The sequence below is a fragment of the Strix aluco genome, chromosome 2, assembly GCF_031877795.1.
Source record: "Strix aluco isolate bStrAlu1 chromosome 2, bStrAlu1.hap1, whole genome shotgun sequence".
In the NCBI taxonomy this organism is placed as follows: domain Eukaryota; kingdom Metazoa; phylum Chordata; class Aves; order Strigiformes; family Strigidae; genus Strix; species Strix aluco.
The window spans coordinates 123,999,979-124,025,576 of record NC_133932.1 but is presented as its reverse complement, the minus strand read 5'-3'; the positions used below and the strand labels follow the sequence as shown (position 1 = coordinate 124,025,576).

At 34.9% G+C, this 25,598-nt stretch overlaps 1 protein-coding gene across 5 annotated transcripts in view; it reads left to right on the top strand.

Moving 5' to 3' along the window:
* The window catches only part of CNTN5 (contactin 5), a 671,848-nt gene that overhangs the window by 293,468 nt on the left and 352,782 nt on the right, over nucleotides 1–25,598 (top strand). For all 5 annotated transcript variants that reach the window (XR_012622124.1, XM_074816205.1, XM_074816204.1 and 2 more), the window contains one exon: nucleotides 8,390–8,516. Coding sequence is in view for 4 of the 5 variants with exons in the window: in XM_074816205.1 (XP_074672306.1) it covers nucleotides 8,459–8,516 (58 nt within the window). In the remaining variant the exon portion in view is untranslated. The remainder of the gene's footprint in view (nucleotides 1–8,389; nucleotides 8,517–25,598) is intronic.

Below are 25,598 nucleotides of genomic sequence, written 5' to 3'. Positions count from 1 at the left end.
TACAGGTCCACAGAGAGATTGTGGCTACTACTTCAGAGCATGATATACACACAATCTGCAGGGTTTTATATCCTTGCAGAGAGCTGAATGGTGATGCTGTTTTGTGTTATTAAAATGCATAATATTGTTAGTCTGGCAGTTGCATTAAGTGGAAGGCTTAAGCTATGCTTATTTATACTGGCTGATATAATACCAGATGCAAGTGGCAGTCAAGGATATTTATTTAAGTGCAGTCATCTTCCCTCTTGGCACTAGTTGGCTTCTGCAGAAGAGAGGCCAAGATGAGCTGCTCCTCTTATACTTCAGAGGTAGATCTACTGAGTACAGCTGAGACACAAAACAACAGCAGTGTCATGCTGGTCCTTTCGTTGTCCTTAATTGCCCTGCTTGGTAGAGAAAAGACAGATTCCAGATGTGATTACTCTGGCACATCTTATGATCTCCCAGAGGAATTTGGAAATAAATAAGTGGTCCTGAAAAGAGTAGCATAAGAATATACCTTTTTTTCCTGCAATTTTTGGTTGCAAATAAATCAGGTCTAATACAAATAATTCAGGTTGAGGGCAGGTAACTAACATGACCCACAGTTTTATAGGTGTTCTTCCCTGAACTTCTCAAGTTCTCTGAGGGCATCTGTAGGACTTAATAAATGTGCTTGAATATATTTCCTGAATAATTAAAGCAAAATACCAAGAAACATCCATCACAGAGGAACAGTGATTTTATTGTAAGACCACTGGGATAGGAGCTAAATGACTGGTTCAATTTTTCACATCTTATGGAAACTTTCATACAAGCTTGAACAAACAAGTGAGGACTGCTATCACTCAGTTTTAGCCATCTGAAAGTTAATTGGATAATTTAGGGTAGCTGTCTAGGCTTCTGCTGCAATTAGGTTTCCATCGCAGTTAGCAAAGGAATAAGGTTGTTCATGTCTCTCCAAAATAGCTGTTGAAAATGGTTTGAATGAATTTTCCTTCAGGTTGTCTATTTCTCTTAATTTACTAAAAAGAGACCTTATATTCCTAATTTCCAAAGTGTCAAATTATACTTAATTTTTCTCTTTATTCTTTATTTCCTACTACTTACATGTGATTGATATTGACACAACTACACAAGTGTGTCATAGGGGCTTGTGGGACTTTAAGCAATAACTGTTCATAAAGTTCATAAAAACACTAGAGAGCTTAAATGTGGCAGTTGTGAGCAAATGTATGTTACTTCCAGTCCAGGCTTTAAGAAACTGGAAAATCACACTAATGAGGTCAATCTGTGTTGCAGTGCTCATTCACTAAGAAAGAGCAGCAGGGCTTTTTACACTACTTCATCCCCAGCAACCATTTGTTCTCTGAAATGTGACATGAATTTTAGAAACTGTCAGTCTGTTTGACAAGTGGATGGATAACAAAAAAACAGAATTAATTCCACTGCTTTCCTTCCCAGAAAGCCTCATCTAGTAGGTATTTATTCACCAGAGAACATAGTGGGAGCAGCATGTTCAAACTGCCTTAGTGTCTGCAAGTAGCACAGGAGTCCATGGCTGTACCCCTTCTAAGCACCCAGTACCTAAAGGTATATCCTAAGTCACTTGACTTGCCTGAGCAGTACTCTAAATTTTTCATGCTATGTTCAAATGAATGTAGCCAAAAAGCAGCACCTCACTATTGCTAGAGAAGCTGGGAAGTATTTCTGCCATCTTCTCCTTCCCCTGAGCACGCTGATGACATTTTATGTCTGATTATATAAGAAGCCTAAAGAGGATCTTGCTCCTCTATCAAATAACATCGAATGATTCCTGAACTAATTCAGCATTAAACCAGCTTTCTTGTTAAAATGATTTTGTTAATCTCCACTATACTTATTAATGGTTGATTTGGTAAAAAAGTAACATTAAACATAATGAAAATGCAGTCAATTGGCTGAAATGTTATAATTTCCTTGCTTTTATCACCAGCTTGATATGCATGTGTTGGAAAGGGAGACATTCTGCATCTTACATTCAAAAACTCTTTTTTTAAATACGTATGGCAAATATATTCAAATACTAGAAAATAATGTTTAGTGCAATATTAATTTCTTATTTTATGGGTACTGTGCACGGTTTTCAGAACAGGTTTAGTTCATCTGAATAATTCAGAATCTCTTGGACTCATAGGCACACTGAGATTCTTGTTCAGCATTTGCAATCAAATATTTTGTTTTGTTTTTCAGAGCAGTAGTTCAGATGCTCATTCACCAATATAAAAATTGTGATTGATCTACATTTCGGAAATAACCAGTTTGCTTCTTTTATAGAGTATCATTCTATGCTTCTTCCTAGAACTTGACTGGTATCTTTGAAAACTATATTAACATCATGAATAAAAAAAAGTTATAAAATATTAATTTAGATATTGATATTCCTGGTTGCTTGCCAGGAGGAACCTGACAAGGAAAGGTTCCACTGCTGAATAAACTTTTACTATTGTTAGCAGTAAATTAAGTGTTCATAAAGCAACTCAGAAATTGTTTTATGAAACTGCTAAAACTAGTGCTTTATTAAATTTTCTTTACAATAGATTGAACTATTATTAAACCTTGAAAATAAATGATCTTCCCTTGGGGTGATAATCAATTGTACAAGATGCCTTGCTGTTTACATTGGCTTAATATCATTTCACTTTCATTTGTCCTATAACAAATTCCACTGACATTTCAATGTAAAAGTGTCTATGGTATGACTTTTATCAACTATTAACTTAATATGTTTTTATTAAATTTAAACCATTTTGTAAATCGTATTGTCAAAAAGACTTTGAACTGAGCAAATGAATTCTTTATTGAAAGCAAGCAGGAAAATGAACTCAACAGAGGTTATTTATATTCTGTATAACCAGTGTCTGTCATAATCATGGTCTAGTAGTTAACTTTATATGTAAATATATCATCAGGGAACTCTCAACAGGCAAGCTCTTTTTAAAAATTTCCAGTCAAGCTATCTCCTCTGTTCATGATGAACTTTCCAACATCTGAGTCTTTGCTTTTCTAAAGCCTCTAATTCTCCATGGACGAAGCATTACCAGGCCTGATACTCATGGGAGCAAGGAAGACGGGCTGAACTGCTGACTGCGGCAATTTGATTCATATCTTCCAAGCCCTGATTGAAGTAAAGGTTGTGCAGGAAGGGACAGAGACTTTGGTGTTGATTAGAAGGCTTTAATTCAGTGCTTTAAACTGGATCTTCCGTTAGATCTCTGTTTTTTTCCAAGAATATAACAACCCTTTTATAGAAAGCCTGGTCAGTGATATTTAGCTCATTGCATTTATTGATTTCATAGGTTTGCCACCTTGAGGAATCTTATTAGAAGTTTAGTTGCACCTTAGGCCAACATCCTCCACTTACTAAAATTGAAGAAAATTATTTCCTAAAAATTTTATCTAAAACTGGGTAAGTATATCTGTTCTTTGTAGGATATGCTATTTCTTTCTTTCCATTCAGACATGTGGGTGGCAATAACTTACTTTCTTATTCTCTTCAGTTCCTGCTCTTCCAAGTCCATGTAGAACATCAGAATTGTTTATCACTGGTGTTATTTGTTCATTTCCTGTAAGCATGTTCCTTTTTATAAAGGAAAGGAAAAATTAAATAATTTGAAATGTCAGTGACTTCAGCTTTCTCCTAATATATATTGATACAGGAAAAAAAAATATTACAGAGAAAACTATTCTTTGCTACAAGTCACATCCTTTCCTCTGAGCAATGTAGTCGCTGTTGAGACAAAGACTTGTGTTACACTGCTTTGAGAGAGGATGTGAATTTAAGTAATCATCCCTTTCATGTTGGTACAGATAAACTGATAAATATGCATATGATGGAAAAGGGAAATGAGGTAGTGATAATGGAAGAAAGCACTTTGATATCAGTATCACAGTATCTATGTTAAAAGTTTCACTTCTTAACTATTTTAATTAAACTAAGAACAAATCTTTGCAGCTACAAAGGTGTTATTATTATTATTATTGTTAGAAAGACCATGGTTTTACTGAATCTAGTTCAAACTTCTTGCACATTAGTGTTGACAATATGGTAGTAGTACCCATGCTCTATTTACAAATTCTTTTGGGAGTCAGAACCATGAAACAATATCCACCCTGTCACTACTAGCCAAAACAATTCATTAAAACATACTGAATGGTGAATGTTTTAGTAGGTTGTCTACAATTAGCACACAGAATTAAAACAAATTGCAAAGCAATTTGGCAGAAATTCTGGGGAAAACAAAGGACTATGGATATTAGTACCATGTGGAAATTGAAAATGGCATCTGCTAATTCTTTGTTCAGAAAAAGAACTTAAATTTGTTAGATAAATCACTTGCTGCACATTCTATACATCAACTTTTTTTTAGATCACTGATTTTTACAAGTTACCATCAGGGAAAACTCATATCCTCAGTATAAAAAACCCAAAGATCACTGATTCTGCATATTTTTCGAAGAAACCAGAATAAGAACAGGACAGGGGAAAAAAAAAAAAAAAAACAACAAAAAAAACCCAACAAACAAATGGTAGACATTCCCTCCTTATTTTTAAAAACTAGACTGTAGAGCTTTGTCAAATCATGCTATTACACAAAATAAATCTGTAGAACATAATATATTCTGGACAACTTCATTTTGTTTTCTTGCACTGAATTATCAAGGAAGCCAACAAACTGTTCCAAACAAGCCAGTTGGATTTTTGTGAGGTCCAAATTTATATTTGGGGGAAAAAAAAAAGATACTATTCAGCTGAAATGTTTTTTAAGTCCTTTTGAGCAGCATCTTCGGCTGTATTCTTTTGCACTGGTAAGTGATTATATTCTGTTCTATATTCTTAGATTAAAATGTAAATGCTTGTTTTAAAAGATTCCTCATTCTGGGATGGAGATAATCAGGGCTGAAAAAAAATCCAGACAATTAACAAGATTTTCAAACCAAGAATAACTAAATACTCATTGTATATATACCCTTAAGCTACTCTAAGAATGAGCCAGTTTTAAGAATAAGACCTTTCTTACAAGATTTAAGAGAATATTCATTAACTGCCATAACATTCCTTTTCTTTCTTTTATTTTTTTCTTTTTTTCTATAAGCAAGAAAGTAAGAAGATGCTTTTAATGGATTTAGTGCAGCTTTGGTCTTTTTGATATAAGCATAAAGGAATTCTTCAATCACCCAAGACTCTCTAAAAGTAAGATCCCAGTCATCCAAAGATCAGATGACAGCCATTGATAGTAAAGCTGGGAGTACATCCCTTCATTAAATCTAGAGCAGAAATTGGACCATATGCCTATTTTTATTAAATATAATATTTTCATGGTCTTGCCTTTATTATTTCCTAGAAAGCACTTTTGTGATTATCCCACATGCCATGTGGTAGTCCCATATATGCAATATCAATGTCTTTGTCAGACTGTATGAACTGTACTCTTCAATTCTTAGATGTATGATAACCCTACCATGTTGCTATGCATTCCGTTTGTCCACATGGCCAGTAAAGTGTTTGCCAGGTATCCCTGAAGAAACAAGTAAAGATGCAAGATTCTTTCATTATGATAATAATCAAGATTTCTAGATTTTTAAAAAGGTATACAGTGACATGTTTTGCCCTTGCTTATTTTGCTAGTAATTCTTCTACTGAGATAAGCCAACATATTTATACAACAAATATCCTAATAGGAAGGTCAGTGTCCAACATTCATCACTTAATTCAGAGCATCTCCCTGTCATTGCACTCTGCTTTTACATTTTAATATGCCTGTGTAACAGGCCTGAAGTTTGTTTTACATTGATAGGGTCAGGTTATGTAAGTCACAGTTTAGGGTTGTCATATAAAAGTCGTTACAGCTATTTAGGTGCAGGCTCCTTATCTGGTATGAGTTGTCATAACTCTGTTGTCTTTACTGAAAATTCCATTAAAAATATATCCTTTTTCCCAGAGAGTTTAAATCATCATGTTTCAAGAATGCAGGAGGTTTTTCTGATGTTCCAGTTGCTTGGCTCCAGTTATTCCTTACCCTGTTTCTGCTCTACCAATCACAACCTTTAATATGATTTTTTAACAGTCTGATCCAATAGGAACAATAATACCCAATACTAATACTAATAACAACATGTGGTGGTTTAGTCCCTGCTGGGGTCTGAGACCACGCGGCCACTGCCCCTCCCCCACAAAGGGAGTGAAATACAAAGCCCCGGGGCTGAGATAAGGACAGGTTTGATACAACAGTGCAACTGCAACGCAACAAACAACAACAATAACAATAACAGTAATAACAATGAGCAGAGCAAAATATCTACCAATACAGCAGTGAGAACAGAGCAAATCCCACAGTACATGTGGTAACCAACTGTCCCGCTTGGGCGCCAGGATGTGACGTCTGTATGGTATCTGAATAACCCGGCTAGAGCTCCCCCCCCACTGCTAAACCAGGACACAACAACAATCTCACCCTTTAATGCTGGAAGCTTTGGTATATTTTTCCATGTTTGTGCAACAGAGAAATCACCAAGTTAACATAATTTTTATGCTGCACCAGTATAAAAGCAGCTAAAGAGAAGTGAGGAAAAGAGAAAGAAGAAAGAGTAAAAAAGTTGGGGATGGGGGAGAAAGCTGTGCTTTACCCTCTTTAACAGATATGGCCATAAGGGAAAAAATGAAATATTAATGAAAATACTTATTCCCAAAGGCCTGGACAGCAAAGAATGCTGAACAAGATAATTCACTAACCAAAGGAACATGGTGACTGAAAAGCAGGTTATCACTGAAGTGAAAAACAAAAGCAGCTGACATTAATAATTAATTGAGGAGGTTTCCTGTGGAGGTTTAGATGAGCTACAGGCACTATATGTAAAGTCACTTGATTACCAGATTGTTATGTTCTCTTTCAGACATGCTTATATTAATGTGTACACCCAATATTAAGCTTGCCTGGTCTGTTACCTGGAAGGGAGTACAATCCTAAATAGGAATTTTTGTCTGTGTTGAAAACCATACCTGCTGTGCTGTATAAATGAAAGCTGACAAGTTACACCTTGTTGCAGGAGTAACTACCAGCATCCTAAACAGATGCTGTCATCTTGTGTTCACACTATGTGTGTCTCTCTGTATGTGTATGCATACGTGTTTGTCCCTATGTATGATGGAAAGACTGCCAAAATAGGTTACAACTAGAGATGCCCAGAAAGCAGTTGAAATGGACTAATCCAGCAGGACCCTACTCAGACAGTATGAAATTAATTTTTTCGGTGTGTTAGCTTTGTCTCTGCTGTCTTACTGTGAGTGTTCTAACATACAGGATAGGACCCCCTGAAACAGCAAGTGTGGCATGTAACTAAACTGATTATAATCTGAAGGACTGATATTATCCCCAAAAAAGGTTTGATAGGGGAACAAAGCAAATTCTCCTTTGTCTTACTGTTCTGTCCTGTGAGATCGCTTTTGTAGTTGTGATCCACAACCTCTAGGTGTTGAAGATTCCTGGGCTCCAAGAAGAGGATCTCAAAGGCTTCCTAAACAGATATAGGAAATGAACTTTATGTTTGCAGCTTCCAAGTGTTTTCCAAGTCAAAGACCAGAAGTACACTTATGTCCATACATAACCAGCTGAAACGTCTCGTATTTTGGATTGAGTTTTCAGTCATTTGAACACAAAATCTCTAAATTCTGGTGTGCTAAAGTTACTGGTATTGTTAAAGTGATAGCTAAGAACACAGTGGTCAAAGATGTAGTGTGCCAAGATGTATATATGAGTCATGGGACAGATAGGAAACAATAATTTGAGGAGTGATAGAAGGAGGTAAGTATGAATAATCTGTACTGTATAAATGGTGGTTGTTTCAAATGTATTGTTAGATTCTTTACACAAGTAAACTGGAAAAAAATAGAATCTATTTCAATCCAATTTGCAGGTAGCAAAAATACTTGAATTTTCCTAGAGCAAATTATTATTTTGTTTTGGGCTTTTAAAAATGCTTTATACCAAATGTCAACATACTGCTTTCAGGAAAAGAACAGATGTCAAGCTATATGCTTTGAATATGTTTACTGTGAAAGATATGTGTACTATCTTCTGTCTAAGTTTGGCTTTTTAGAAATTCAAAGCTTCAACACACATCCAGCTTTAGGGTGGTATCCATATATATATATCCAAAGCACTGCTACAGACATTTCAGCTATTAACACAGGTTAACTACTGGAACAAGATCCCTTTGAGTATCTGTCAGGCTACCTGTCCTTGTGTATACAGAGTTCTTTGTAACTAGACTTTCAATTGCATTAGGACCATCTTTGTCTTTTGAATTGTCTGTCATATTATTGCAAGATATTTTTAATTTTCCTAACAAAGACTTGTCTTTGTCTCACTAGGCTAAGCTTTAATGAAGAAGCGTCAACGTTGCTAACTGCACAAAGAGGGACTGAAGACCTTTGCAACCAATGATGTGGTCGTCATGGAAACTGTTTCTGTTTCTGTCACTCACTGGCTGTCTTTCAGGTAAATCAAAACAAAAACAAGAAAGCTCTGCTTATTGTTTTGAGGCTCTTAACTGCAAACAGAAATAGGAAGATGTAAAAGCATGCCAGATGAGACCAACATCATTATTAAAACTATTTGCCTAAGTGGTGAAATTTTAAAAATGTATATTAAGAGACTTATAAGTGCTGTCTGTCTGCCTTTAATTTGTACATAAATCTGAATAATGTTTAAAAGAGGGGACAGCTATGTATTTCGTTTGAAAAGACAATGACTACATCACTATTAAAAAAAAGAAAAAGGAAAATTATTAATTAACACAATGCTTTCCTAAGATTAACTGCTGTAGAATGTTTCACTTGAGATCGTGTTCTGGTTTTGGAAACTAGTTATTAGGCTATTTTGTTTCTTCTTAATTCTGTGTATGTTTTATTGATCACTATGGTTTTTGTCCATGTAGCCGGTGTATTTCTTTTGCAGTTTTTCTCTTGGCATTATCTTAGAGGTCTTTACCTTTGCAAGTAATAAAATGAGTTAATCAATAATCATTTAGGTTTCTCACTTAAGAATTTTTGTAATTTGATAGAATATTATCTCTAATTGATCTTTTTGGCTGCCCCATTTTCTTAATGCTGCCCCTTATACTGCTTGTTAACAGTTACTAAGCTACTCTTTTCTCCAATTCTTCCAAAACTTACTGGTTTTGTGTCATTGCAAGATGAAATTCAGTAAAATTTGTTATAATGATATTGGGCACAGGAATTTAATAAAGTGCCTGTGAATATCAGCGTGCATACTTTGGATGCATACATGAAACTGTCTGATCTAATCTGGTTTTCCTCATGTGGCTTCATTATCTTATATTAGCTAAGTCCATTACTTTTGGACAGGCAGTGTTTTTCTTTTTTGTCTTGTATTGTCAGACACATCAATCAATAACATTTGTATTTTGGTGATTCTAGTAGTAGTGTCTTACAACCACCATCTATTAATGTAATTTTAATTTTTTTTAAGTTGAAAATTATATTTTTATTGTTACAATTTCCAACAACTTTGATGCAAAATTCAGAAGCATTTCAGAAATTCAAATCTAGAATTTCTTTTTAAGAATTATATATTCTACCTTGCAAAATTTAAGAGTTTAAAGTCAACATCTGACAGAAGGTGAAATTAATGTACCTGAGCCTGCAGTTGCTTTCACATAGCTAAAATCACTTTAGCCTGAACTGCTGTTAAACAGCATACCTGCAAGTAGTAGTGTTTACTCCAAATAGAATTATCTAACTCTGTGCAACACAATAGCATGTTGCAAAATTTCTGAGACACATTTCATATGCTGGCAATTCTGTATACTAAAATTACATATACAGGAATGAGTTTCAGATGTTAACCACAGCCATTGTTTAGGTATGTATATTAAACCTACATCTTGCAAAGGCTTTAGAATATTAGCAGTGACTAATTCTAATACAACATTAAAATACATAACTACTTGGGAATTTAAGCTGAAAGTCAGTATTTACAGAAGTATTTTATGTAAATAACATAATACCCTGAAAACTCTTGACAGTCATTCAACACTGTTTAAAATTAAGTGACTATTCCTCTTGTCTGTTAATTTGCTACTTATATCAACTGGTTTCTAAAGCATTCCTCTTTTTACATTTCATTTTGATTTATGATTCTTTAGGATTCTTATAGGTTTATTCTGTATTACAGGTGCAGATTTGGGCTCCTGTAAGAAATAATTTTTAACTGCAGTACTTGTTTTCACATGCTGTTGAATATAAAGTGATAACACATACATTTTTTCATACACAAATACAATTTTCTAACAATTTCATTGATATAATCATTCATTAGAAAATGTAATGCTATAAGAGCTGAAATTAACCAAAGATAACAAAATTGGGTTCAAAGTTATTTTAATTAGATCATCAGTGTAACTGGTAATTTACTGTCTCCATACCTTTCACATTTGATTACATCATTCTGCATTTGGAGCTGCTTTTATATTACAGCATTCGCCAGAACTTGTTTACAACTGCAAATAGTTCCTACAGCTGATGCAAATCAGGGTGGCCTAGTAAGTTAGATGCCTGAATGCACTGTTCTTAACGTTAGAGTAGTAGATATCGATGCTGCTTCAGTAAGATAAAGTTCATTCAATTTCTGTTGTTTTGGGCTGTGTTAAAATTCAGTACTTATCCATTAAATCATCAGATCATGGGATCACTCTTAGCAGCAGCCAGTGTTTGCAAGAGAGTACTACATTTTTGTATTGATTTTGCAGTAGTGAGGGAAATCATCCAAGAAGAGAATAGATGACCTCTCTAGTTTGTGTCTATTTTTATATTATTTTTATCTTAAAGTGAACTCTGGTATTTTGGTTTTGCTTACGTGCAGATGTATGCAAGTGTGCTTAAGCTACGCAAAAAATGACTTTCGGGTGGAGAAAAAAGTATTATTTTCTGAATACAAGACTGAGGACTGAATTGTGTCTCATACTCAAGTTTATTTTAGTGTAAGCAAAAAGAAGTCTGGGACTACAGCTCACAGTTACACATTTACATTCTCAGAAACTTTACATTTACAAAATATTAATAATTGAGAGATGTAAAGAGGCTCTAAAGATTGATAATATGTTTCTTCTTTTCTTATGGTGTATTATTGCCTTTCAAGCCAAACTGGAGTTGAAGAAGAATTAAGCTGTCATTTTAGACCTGGGATCTGCCTCACCTCTGAACTGACAGTTGGAAAAAATACTTTTTGTTTGGTTGGTTGTTGTTGGTTTTTTCTTCTTCCTGTGAGGATTTCCTGTAGGAAAAGACCTCAAGCTGTAAAGGAACAGGTTACCAAGTGGGAACACTTAGACGGAAATTTAGAGGAGCCTTTCGTATCTGATTCTGTTACGATAATACCAAAAGCGAGTTCAGAGGTGGCTAGCTTAAATTTAAATCAAGTTCTTCAGAATTAATCTGTTGGTAATTTTTAACTTTCTTGAGAGCTGATTATATAAATATAAATTATACATTCAAGGCATTTTAACAGGTGTAATTGTGGTTTTTCAGTGGAAAACCATATAATGATGTAGGCATGGCATCAGCAATTTTCTCTTCTGGATGATTTGGTCACCTGTGGGTTCCTCATGCATAATCATGACCTTATGATTTGGACCACACTGTCCTATGTACAATGGCACTGGGGCTATGTTCCCTGGGTTTTATTGTTCTGATTCTCCGTAATCACTTTTCTGTGTATAGTAAATGCAATTTGTTCAGACCAGTAACAGCTAAACAGAAAACCTTTTCTTTGTCTAGAATTGATAAGGTTTTCTTGCACTGATTTCTCAGAGAAGCTGGACTTTAATATTGCTCAAATATGTTGTTTCAAAACAACAGTCCCTAACTTTGGAATGAAACAAAGAAGTATGTCTCTTTGTGTTTCAGGAAGAGGAGAAATATTTTTAAAACAGAACAAAATCACATCAGGTTATCAGCTCATGGTTAATAGAAAAAGTAAGACTGACTTTTATTTGGAGACCCTTGACAAGACCCTTGACAAACGCCAATTTGAGAGTAGGGCTTCTGTCATTTCTTTTTATAATTATTGCTGCTTGTGACAAGATGTTTCAAAGTTTAAATATATGCTAAAGATTACATAATAGAGTGAGTAGCATTTATAGTGTTCAGATTCTGTTTTAATCTAACATATATACCTTATACCTTTTTGTTCCCCTGCCCATTTATCTAATTCTTCTATGTTATTATCTGCTGCATGTTCATCTGGTCAAAGCAAGTCTCATATTCTCTGTAAGACTTTGTAATTATGGCATGAATAAAATTACGGTTATAATGAAAGTAGCAAGGCTTTGCAAGATAGAGGCAGTATCTCTGAGACCCAGTAGTCACTGCTTATAGCACCAAGTGGGTAAATACTTGTCCTTAAACCTAATCTATGTACTGTTCATTTCTTTTCACATCAAATGTTCTCAATACCAAGCAAAAACTCCCTAAATAGTGAATTTTTCTCTGTATCCCTCAGTATGGTGCTCAAAATTAAAAACAGCATGACTTTTTCTGAACAGTTGCTTGCTAGAATATGATATGAATGGACACTTACAAAAAATGCTCTTAAGTAAGAGAACATATGTGGAACAAACAGAAGTGTCCTGTCTAGTTTTGACCTACAGCTGGCAGCAATCTGAGGTGCTTCCTGTCTTTTATTATGTCCATTCCTCTCCATCTGGCTACTTGGAGGCTTTTAGGAATTGTCTCTATCATCTGCACTTATCAGCTTCCAAAATGCATCTCAAACCTGCTCAATATGTGACTTTCAGAATTCCAGCAGCCACTGCCAGGATTAAAATTCATGGCCTTAAGGTTCATAAACTCATTAACCAAACCATATCAAATATGAATACTACTCTGAGTGCCAGGACTCTCTCATTTTTATTCCTCCCCCTTTTAGACAATGTCCTTCCTACATCAGAGTGGACAGTATGTGAAAGGTTGCTTCTCTGCCAAATGAATGATAAACATATGAATGGCCAGTGTTTATCATTGATAAGCCAGCCCTGCACTGATGACAATAGAGCAAATACTATGCCATTTTGTCACCTTTGATAGCTGGGCATAAAAGCCTGGAGACAGAGCTCTAAATAAGTGCTAGTGCCTGGGGACTTTTGTTCTCAGTCTTCCAAGTAAAATGGAAAAGTCAGAACACACTTAACCCATCTACTGCCCATCCTGAAATACCGAGTTTGCAGACAATGCAAAGCAAGAGATGAACAATTTGTCACAGTGCTGAAATCCAAGGTAGACTGCTACCCACATTCTCACTCCTGGATTTTGTACTTAATTGAATTGGGGAGGAAAGCACTTATCTGCTGAATGTTGCACTTTGTATAATTCTTAATTCAAAAGAAGAATGGAAAGGTAAAAATGATTTACTAGTGCTAGAATCCTGAAGTGTGTTTAATGTTAAACAATATCAGGAGTGTTAAAAACTAGAAAAGTGGTCATGAAAAGAGACTCTGAGTATGCACATAAGAAAGTATTTTTATGAGAAACACTTCTGCTTGTTTGTATGTGTGGATTTTTTTCTATGTTTAAGAATTTCTAGAATAAATTATTTAGGTTTTTATACCTAGATGGGCCTATGTAATGACATACTCATATGCGGATATGTGGTGCTTCAACTTGCATGATACAAAATGCTAGGCAACCACCAGATTGCATTTAGCATGGAAGTAATTGATGTGCTAAGCCTTTTCGGGGCTAAGACCATAGTAAAAGTGAGCAATAATTAGAATCAGAACAAAAACATTGTCATGTATACAAGAATTAAACTAATGATTGATATTTCATGACATAACAGCAGTAACACATCCGATAATATCACTGGCCTACTAGAATATGTTTTAATTACCTATGTAGCTATACTTCTCAGTTTAATACTCTTAGGTTTGTTCATTAAAAAGTTCCTGCCTCCTAACAAGCTCTTATCAATCATGCAAACAATTGGCTAGCAAACTGGTACTTAGATTAGCTCCAGTTTGGAATTTGGATGACAAACCTTCTTTCTCCAGAAAAAAATTGTGAAACCCACTGAAAAATAGATTCCAGTCATTCTATTGTCACCATCAGTCTTGAGAAACCTTAACCTGCACATCTATCCTCATTTTTGTGTTTCCTATTATTTGGTGGATGTCTTAATGTGACAAACTGCTTAGAGTCAGCCTATTGCAATCTGATGCTTTAAAACTATTTTCTATTGCATTAGATATGATACTAAATTACATGTTTTTTACTGATAGAATTATGCAAAAATGTAATGAAGCAATATTTTTGTGTTATGATAATGATTTTACCTTTCTGTCTGGCAGTTTACACAGAAATATCTATTGGTTTCAAGATTACTCAATAGGATAATGGCTCTACCAATTCTCTTCATATTCTTTGAATTACATTGGAGATGACATGCTGTTGGGATTGAGTCCTGATGATGTACTCCTGGAGTCTCATCTTGACATGGAGTCAAAATGTCAATCAGTATTACCAGTTTATAATTCAGATTAAAATGTTTGTTCATCCTTCTCTATCTTTCTGGTTAACATGTTAGAGACTAAATCTCTTTTAACTTAAAAACTCCATAATTTGAAGCTAAGGATGCTTAACGTCTATGGCACTGGTATAACCTGGTATTTATATCAGAGTACAATAAGCAATAAGTCATTCTGTTTTGCTTGATGTTTTGCCTGATTTTTTTTTCTTAGAGATTTCAGACTGCCTGTTTACTTTTATGGGCTAATAGCAACATAATCGGCTATCAGGAAAACAATCGTAATAAAGCTATAAAAACATCTTTTTAAAGTCCTGTTAGTAGGGAGAAGTCTGTTGTTAAAAAACTGTCACAGAGCCAGATAAAACAGCAACCATGCAGGCCTAGATTCATCTCATTTAACTTGGATTTTAAACTGAAATGTCTGAGTTAGGGAATAATTGCTCTCCTTCCCTATATAGTCAATGAACAGAGACATCCACTTGTAGAAGGTAGCTAAACCCATCTGAATCTGAATTACTTACTGGAATTCTGCACTAAACCAGACTAATTTCTAACATTAAGGATATGAAGTTAGGTCTCTTTCAAGTTTTTGGGTGTTTAAAGAACATAGAAAGAAAACATAATTCTGAACAGATATTAAATACTCATAACGATGGCAGATACAAAAAAAAAAAATCTTTTGTCCTAAGGTAGTGTATACGCTCTACCTACAAAACTATCCCAAAATAGCAATGAAAGCTTTGACTAAGGAGAAATGAACATTTTTTGATTAGAATCAGAACAAGTAGTGCCCAGACTATGAGTAGTCTATGAATGCTATTTCATCAGGTTGTCGCCTCATCCTGGCTGTGGGATGGCTCAGCATCATCAGGCACATTTTAGGGAAAATGCTTCTGCCATGGGGTGCTGGGAAAAGATCTCTGGACCCCCAAGCAACTTCCTGGTTTCAAGTGTCTTTAGCAGTAACAGAAGGTGGTGAATTGCATTATTTGCTCCTGAGTTTATTCAGGAACTTCATCCTTACATTCAGAACCTCCAGTTAGGTACCATATGCAACAAGGCAATACATCTCTATCCTGTCACTAAAAGAGGCTCACAGAGTTAATACTTAATAGAGCACTTCAGTTACTAGGACAGTCAATCTGTTCTGTTTGATAAATGTTGCTTTTTTTTTTACCCCAAAGTAATGTTAAACCTTGTAGCCACTGTAAACAAGGTCATGGTCCGTGTAGAGACTAACTTAGAATAATCATTAGAACAAACCACCAAACCTGCCTCTCAGCTACCATGGAAAATGTTTATTGTCAGCCAAAAGTTCAGCTGAACAGGACTTTGGAGGACAGCCTTTCAGCTCTATGCAGCACAGTAAAATTGACATCTGCCAACTAAAGGCAGTATTCAGGATCCACTGGTTTAATTCATAAAGCCTGTTTCCTATTGCCAGCCAGAAAGATGTTCAAAGTAGTTCTTAGTACTTTCACCAGATATTCAATGTCTTACTTTTGTAACTACTGCCGTGCGTGACACTTCACCAGAAGTCCTCATCCCCAGGAACCTCTGCTGCTTTCATCCATACTACTGGTAATTTAGCAGTTGTGCCACACATTGCAATAGTGAGAAGGTTTTTGTAGGAATATTTGTAATAAGTTTGCTGGCAAAAGGAATTCGTTCTATGAAGTAACTCAAAATGTGCTTCTAGATGACCACTTCTCATATTTGGAAGTAATAAAAACAATAACACTGGGTCTCAACAAGCAATGGAGTCTGTTTTCCTTTTCTTCTAGGGTCAAACATGTACAAGGCATAGTTAACTCATAATGCAGAATAATTTCCAGTTTCAGTGCAACACTAACAGTATAACAAATACATAATAAAATAAGTCATTAACTTAATTTCAACAAGTCATTAGAGGATAGAACAATGTTTCTTAAGCATTGGCCTAGACTTTTTTAATAGAAATGCAATAAAAAGGCAGTGAAACCTTTGAAATAATGACAAATTCAACTTTGAAATTAGATACAGTTTTCTAGTAATAAGGCTAAAACAATATCAGAACTACTACTACTACTAGGAGAGCTGGCGGGTATGACAATGCTTCAAGTTGGAAAGCAAAATTAGATATCTTTAAAAATTAAATGTTTTATCAAGTTTCTAATAGAAATTCTATGAAGAATGTGAGTGAATGTGTGTGTGTATGTGCCTGTGTTAGAACAGAATAATACTGGATTGCCTTCTAAATAATTTTGGATTGCATTAATCCCTTTGGTCCTCTTTTTTTTTTTTTTTTTTTTCCCTTTTCCCCCCTTGGTGGTTCATTGAGAGCATAGCAAGCTCTCTATTGCTCTCTTCCACAGAGCTGGTTTCTCAATGTGATATCAAATTATCAGGCTAGATGTGTTCATGAATTTTTCTGGCTCTACTGTCATGCAACCAGATGAGGAAGACAGAAGAACAACCAGATTGTTCGTTCATGTCCAGCTCCTATTTCAGGCAATAGCACCTAGTGCTTTGAACCCTAAGAAATGCCAAGCTCAAACCTCCTCATAGAATCTAGTTTACAGGTTGCCTCCTACCTATAGAAATACAATATAGCAGTATGAAAAACCTTCTTTCTTCTAGTTGCTGATAATTTTTGCCCTAAATGGATGAGAAAAATACTATGCCATATGTCAAGATCTTAGGAAAAAAACAACAGTAAGGGGGTTTTATGTATTTATTTCTCACTGCTCAATTCCAACATTAGGTAACAAGCATATTATTGGAAAAATTCCCTGTGTCCTTGAGACTTCCAGAGTTTACTTTTTTCCAGTTAAAATTTCCAGTCAGGACTCTTCAGGTGGTATACTGCCAAGTGTGTACGGGCATGTCTTCAGTTTTTACTTAGTATGGTCAAATATACTTGGTGACAACAAGAGATTGGACTGACAAACGACTGGCCACACATTAGGGGTAAATGAAAACTCCCTGCTCATTCAAATGCAAAAGATTCTTATAGCAAATAACATCACAAAAACTATATGGGAGAAATCAAATTGCTACCATGGACTGAATGAATTTAGATAATAAAAGATGGAAGTATTCGTTTAATTTTTGGGAAAAAAAATCAGAACGTGTATGAAACATCTTCAGAAATAATCGAGGGAGCTAAACTCATAGCTGTGATGGAATGACAAGTCAGCTACTTATTAAGGTTATAAACTTTCTGCAATGATATGATTTTCCTCCCACAACTTAAGTCTATAACTTCTCTATATATGATAATTACCTGTGTTAGTGATGAGATAACCTGCCTGCTTGCAAATATTCTCCTCTGCTCCCTAGGTGTTAAGTACCATTTTTTTTCAGACATTCCCATCTGAGTAGTTGGTTACACTCAGAGCAATCTTACCTAATATGAAGTTAATGTTTGTTGCCTGTATCATACCTGAAGAAGTCTTCATGTGCTAAAAAAGCTGGTGTGGTTTTGTTTCTCTGTTTGCTTATCAGTTGGTCATGTAAAAGGTCTTATTACCATTTGAAAGCACTGCTTTTTGAAGTCACCCTGAAAAAGTAGACATGAACCCCTGTGTTGACAACCTCATTTATGTGTGTAAAAATTAATCAATTATGTAAGAATAAAATCAGTCATTTTCTCCACATTGGAGGCAAGCTGGCTGATGTGGAGAGGCCGCATATCTTATCAAATAATGGATAAATACACTTAATAGGTATGTGAACACATGAACATAGGTAGCTAGGCATGTAAGACATGCAGTTCCAAACTTAGAAATGCATTTGTCAATTCTATAGCCCTCTAAGTTGCTGCTAGCAGTTTAGTGAGAGTGATTTCTTAACTGTAGTATAACTAAATTTCTATCCTAAACTGAATGAGAATAAAGTGTGAAAAGTAAATATCTCTCCTGTCAAAAAGTATGAAATGTGTATATATTGTTCAGTGCTAAGACGGTGGGAGGCAGAGTTTATAGAGCTCCATACAGCATTGTGACTGGTAACTGCTTTGCTCAGTGGACTGATTTGATATGTAGGTTTTTCCCTATTAAGTTCAGTAGTGTGAAAATGCTGATAATACTGAAGAACATATCCTGCAATTTTGACTTTTATTCAGCATGGCTAGCTGTGCTATGTACTGAGGCCACTTTCAGTAGTGGTTTTAGCTTACTTCACTGGATTTATTAACCTTAATGTTGAGTATTCAAGTAGAAAGGCTTTATCTAGTATTTTGTTAAATACTCTGCCAGAGAGGGTTTTGGTTGGGATTTTTGTGTGATTATGTGTTGGGGGAGTGAGGGTGTTGTGTAGTTTTTTTGATATTTTTTACTTAACACCACTACAACTAATGCAGCTCATGAGCTCAGTGGTTAAACAGTTAATGTACCATTGATATCCACTGGGGTGTGAGCCCTGTGGTGAGTGCACCACGGCCTGTGCTTCTTGTGTTTGTCCTTAATATGGTGTGCAACTGTGAAAAGGAGTGTTTTAGTCATGGCACTATAGGTAGTATCAATTTAGCTCAGTACAAAGCTGTAGGTGGTTTGCTATGGCTCACCACACAGCCATTAACAGTATCATCTTTGCTCAGCACAGAATTGCAAGTGATAGTATTTAAACTCCCTATAACACTGTGAATAATAGTGTTCTCATCTTGTCCGGGAAGAAATGTGAAGACAGGCATTCTGACTGAGCCTGTGATTTAAGTGAGTCAGGTAAGGAAAGAATATAGTCTCATCATCTGCAAGAGGATGCGGCATCGTTGAAATTTAGCATTGATTTTTAGTGATTAAAAAAGAACAATGCAGCACAGAGTCAGCATATTTCAGAAGAAAAATATGAGTATATACATAAATATCTCCTGACATTAGCACCAGTGTAATTTAGCAGTTCTGAATCCCTCTCTAGAGATGCTGTTTTTCTCTAAGCCCTGTGGAAACTACTCTTAAATGAGGTGTTTGATCTAGATGACTAAAGCAAGTGGTATGAATATTCTTCTCTAACTCTCCAACTGTTGTTCACTTGCCATTGAATCACTAACCTGTTCAAAAAGTTAAAAGTAGAAAACCTCTCACAAAGGATTTCAGAATACAAAATAAGCAACAATAAAAAGTAGAAAGAATGTATGCTCAAATAGTAGAGTACAGAAATTAATACCTTTTGCCTCATAGCTAATTTGTGCTAAGATATTATAAAGTGAGGTTTGTGATGATCTGTTCTAAATCTACTTATGTCACAGATGGGCAGAAGGTGAGAAGTGAAATGATTACATCTGCGGGTACATAAACCCACTCTGATGGTGTGTACCTATAGGAAACATTAAATTTCTGTAGACTTTACATTTGTACCTATAGTTTGCTTTCTATAATATATGTGTCGTGTTTTAACCCCAGCCAGCAGATAAGAACCACACAGCCGCTTGCTCACTTCCCCCTAGCTGGATGGGGTAGAGAATCGGAAAAAAAAAAAGTAAAACTCATGGGTTGAGATAAAAACAGCTTAATAGGACAGAAAAGGAAGAAAATAATAATAATGGTAATAATAATAACAATGGTAATAATAATAACAGTGGTAACAATAATAATAATAAAAGTAGAATATACAAAACAAGTGATGCACAGTGCAATTGCTCACCACTCACCAACTGATGCCCAGTCAGTTCCCAAGCAGCAGCCCCCAGCCAGCTTTCCTCCCGGTTTATATACTGGACATGTTGTCATAGAATCATAGAATGGTTTGGGTTGGAAGGGACGTTAAAGATCACATAGTTCCAACTCCCCTGCCATGGGCAGGGACACCTTCCACTTGACCAGGTTGCTCAAAGCCCCGTCCAACCTGGCCTTGAACACTTCCAGGGAGGGGGCAGCCACAGCTTCTCTGGGCAACCTGTTCCAGTGTCTCACCACCCTCACAGTGAAGAATTTCTTCCTTACATCTAGTCTAAGTCTACCCTCTTTCAGTTTAAAACCATTACCCCTCATCCTAACACTACATACCGTTATAAAAAGTCCCTGTCCAGCTTTCTTGTAGTCCCCCTTTAAGTACTGGAAGTCATATGGTATGGAATAATTAAATTTTGTCTAAAATAATTATAGTTCAATGTAGCATATTTTTCTGTTTGTAATATATGTTTTCTTCACTGAATTCTTATGGTTTGGTGATCATTTTAGATAGAATATAAAAAATTTATAGAATTTGTGTTTTCCATTTGCCAGTTTGTATTTGCCAGTTCCATTTGACAGTTCTTAACACTTCTTAACTGTATTGGATTTATCACTTTCATATGTTTAACATTCATATTAATGGTTAAAGAAAAGTTAGTTAAGTCCATGAGTGTGAGAACTAAGCTAAACTGAAGATAATAGAAACCATTCATTTTCATTATGGTTTGTCAAATGCCTTCACTTAAGTGAAAGTTTGGAAAACTGGAAAAAGCCCCAGTAAAACTGCTATTAAAAAGCAATAAATAGAAAATAAAATGTTAGGTTCTCATAGCTCTTCCTTTTGTCTCTGTAGTACAGTTCTATGGCTTTTAATACCAAATAATTCTGATTATTTTAAATAATCCAGAAGACATTTTTCAATTAACAGTGATGTTATTCAATAAAATATTGGCATGCTGCAGAATTTTAGAAAATACTGATTTCACTTTAATTCGTGACTTGTAGAAACACCACACAAACCACCGTGGATGGAATATAATAACATCTCCATTTTAACATATCAAGAATTTTAAAACTTGACCGGTGAACTCAGTTGTAAATTGGTAAATCAGTAAAACTTCACCAAAGAGAATGCTAAAGATCATGTGACTCATTCATGAAAAAGAGATTTTAAGGCATCCTAGTGACTTAGAAAAAATTCTGAATGTGCCGAAATACCAGAAGTTAACCAAGTATCTTTATTTATCCACGAGCAGTTATTTCCTTTCTATGGATTAAGTGACCTAGAATGAACTGTCTTGGCCATTAATGGTATCAGTACATATTTTCTTGATTAGTGCCTTTTGCTCTTTGTATTTCAAAACTTCACATGTAAATGTTTTTGAAGCTTTGTGACAAGACGTTGGGTACTGATATATGAAAGACAAATTCACTTCTGTTACATATGAGCTCAGTTATTTAGATATACAAGAACATTCTTCTAAATGTTATAACATTTGCTCTTGGACATTCTAAATACATATATATGAATTAATTCTTCCATTCTATTGAGCACTGACACAGTATAATCTGGAATACCTGCGCACCACACATAAATATATATATTTGTGGACCAACTGGAAAATCTAAGGAAGAATGACAATAAATGTGAGTTCCAAGGGACAGAGAAAAAAATAATTGAGTTACAACAATTTATTAGAGCATGCAAGATGCAGTGTGAATGTGTAAACTTCATCAACAAGTAGTAATGGACTTAAATAGTGAACAAATTAGGGAACTCAAGCAGGAATGGCCATAGTGAAACGAACAAAAAACTATGATAGATCCTTCCTTAAATTACTTTCATCATTAATTTGGACATTGCTTACCTCATTGGGTGAAATGGGGCCTAGTGCTAGACTTAACATAACATCTGATTTAGTTTGTCTAACTTGTGGTATAGTTTGTCTACAATTAGATGTCTGATGCACAGAAACAAACTCTAAAACTCGGGGAGGTTTATAAAGTAGGTATGTTTATTCCAGCACGAGCGTGCAAGGGGATTTCTCCGCACAGCTTGCACCCCAACAGCACATTTTACCAGAAACTTATAGAGTGTGGATATACATATTCGTTGGATTACATAATACAAATACACATGTGCATAAGTAAGGCTGGGTTAGTTCAAAAGGCTGGTTTCAGCAGTTTATGTTCTCTTTGCGCCTGCGTATTGACTCCTGGTGGTCGTCTTCAGGGGTCTTTTGGAGGAAGGTTTATAGTCTTTTTCACCTTGTACTTTTCCTCGGAGCATGCACAGATTCTCTTAGCCAATTTCTTGAACAAGAAGAGTGGTTCCAGCTGGTTTATCCCCTCTCTTATCTAAAAACACCAGTATATTGGTTTCTACCATCCATATATGGCTATCTCTCCACTACAAAGACTCAACTTGTTAGAACACATCTGCTTTCCAAGGACATGTTTCTTATTTTTGCTGAACATTGTAGTTCTTGGTAAGTTTTCACAGAAAACTGCTTTGTTTTGATGAACACAGTAGTCTGGTAAAATTCCACAGAACAGTCTGGGCAGGCAGGATTATTAATATTAGCAATATTCAAAAACATAAGTTGCTATAAGTAAATAATTTGCAAAGCAGTTGCTATAAGTGTTGCTATACGTAAATAAGTTGCAAAGCAAGTAATAATTTCTGTGTATCATGTCTAACAAAATAGAGTGCAAGAGAGACAGAAGATCTAAAAGCTGGCCAGTTTGTACCTCTAGAATTCTATTGTGTTCTTTAGTTTTAAGGTTGTATCTTTGTTCAAGATTTAAGAAATATTAAACTGCATCTTTAAGGATGTCAAAAGAAATTGCAAATACTTGGTTTAGCAAGATATCCTATGTGTGCTCCATTGCATTTCAGAATTTCCTCTGTTAGAGTAGATTTAGGGCTGAAAAAACATACTTCTATGAACAACTGAAAAAAAAACAGAAAAGAAATTTTCTCTAAAACTCTCTCTCAGTCTTCTGTCTTCTGTTCATCATAGTCTTAAATAATGGCTATAACTTATACTGTAATCTGTGGTAGTAGGCCATAAATTTGCATGTCTCCCAACTTGCACAGCAGGTTACTGTGTACTGTAGTGCAATCTGACAGTATAGTGGACATGCCAGACTACCTTTTCTTAGCAGCATTTTTAAGGTTTGTGAAGTTTTGCTACACCTGCCACAACTTCAGTTCTCCAGACAGTGAAAGAAATCCACAGAGCTTAACACAGGATATAATAATTGAAAGTAATAATAGCATTTTTGTTGTAACTTTTACTATGCCTCTCAGCTATTACGACTGCTTGGATTTTTAGAAGATATCCCATAGCAATTAGGGAGGATAAATTCCTTTAAAATTTAAAAAAAAAAAAAAATCAAAGAAAAATTAAGTAGGAGATCTAAAGAAAAAATTTAGCCTTTTAACTGTGTGTGATATATGAAGAAAATATTCAGTTCTATAGCCTTTGCAAGTAACCCACAAGGTCCTTTTTATTTTTAGGTTTCTTCTGGTCAGCTGTTCTTATATTTGCCACTAAGGTTTCAAAATACTTGTGATAAGAATTTTTATAACAAGCAAAATACTTTAACAATGATTAAATGAAACATTTTCTGACTTAAGAATTAAGAAAGTTATGATTAAAAATATTTCTAATTCTTAGCAATACTTTAAAAAAGAAATTATCAAGTTTCCACTGATAAAGTATATTTTGTTATAAATTATAGAGTTCTGTAATGAACTTTTCTTAATTATCCTTATTTTTACATTACTCATGTCAGTGAAAAAGTTCATTTTTAAATACTAATTAATCTTCCAACTAGAGAGAAAGCATATGCCTTTCTACAAAGGCTTCTCATTTCCAACCTGAGTTTTCCTAGAACATTTTTATTATACCTGTTCTCGTGAACTGTTAAATAAACTTCTCCCTTCTCTCTTTTACTTACACACATCCATTGGTTTTCCTTCTACAACAGCTGATTAGGGGAAGCCCCATATTATTTCATTCAGTCATGTAAGCAGTGCTGCAGAATATTCAAAAAAACCTCATAATTCCTACAATATTTGGAGGTATCAAATAGAGATATTATTCATCTGTGTGAAGTATATAAAGATGTAACTAATTTATCAGACTGGCTCAAGGGAGATAAGTCTTACTAAAGACAAAATTAATCACAGTGTTTCTGGTATTTTCTTGATGATTAAGAAATGAGAAATTGTAAAATAAAAAAACTAGTTCTAGTCCCAGCATGCTATTAATGAAGATTTTGTGGCATGAAATAAAAGTAAAGGATTAAAAATAGATCCATATCCTGTTTCTAAATCCACAAAGAATTTTAATGTATCTGCAGAGAAATTCATCAAAACTGCTTTCCAGGGCTCTGATCACAGTATTCTCATAATTCATTTTGAAGTAAATTTGTCTAGCATTTGCTAAATTTATCTAAGAGTAACCAACACACAAAAAAAAAAAAAAAAAAAAAAAAGTGCCAAAAGTAGCAATTTGTGAGTTCATTTCTGTTTGGGAACCTTGAAACTTGTCTTTGCTCTGATCATGAAAGCATATCTGCAGCATGTTGTGTTGTCTGTTCATGTTACTACAAAGCTGTAAAAGGATTGTCATCTCTTTAAGAGTCTGTATTCTGGAAACTGGTTGGACATAAATTTAAAAGTCCTTGCAGTTGAACCCAGAGAATGTGTTTTATTCCTTCAGAGATGTTTTTGTTAGTGTGGAAGCTGTTTTGTTCTTGTGTCAGGTGGGACATGACCACAGCTCGCAGTGATAATAGTGGCAATTTAAATTGCAAATGATAAATACCTAACTTTGCTTTTAAGCTTTTATTATAAATTCCAAGAATCACACACTTAGAGATGATTAATACTCAAGGCTATATGTTAGCCAGGATAAACAAGCCTCTGTATTCTTGATGTAATAATATAGCAAGATTGTAAGTCAAATTTTAGACCAACAACATATTATTATGCCAGCAGGCAAAGATTTCTGTCAATTAGTTCACAATTAGTGCCTCTTATTTCTAATCTCAGAGTATTAGATATTGATGGAATTAATAGATTAGCATCTTCATCTTAATGGTGTCAAACAGGCCAAAATGCAAATAGGGATTGCTTTTAATGGGATTTATTGATTTATCTGCATATGCTATTTAATCATTTTTGTGCTTGACCTACACAATTACTCTATATTTTAGTTCATAAAGAAAATGCAGGGACCCCCTTGTCATATTAGGAAATTATTTGTTGTTTAAAAAAATTTTTCCATCATGCAACTTTTAGGATTTGCTGTAGAGCTGTTTCTGCATGTCCCTCATATGCTACACCTCACTATCCTAGCAGCAAGTCTATATT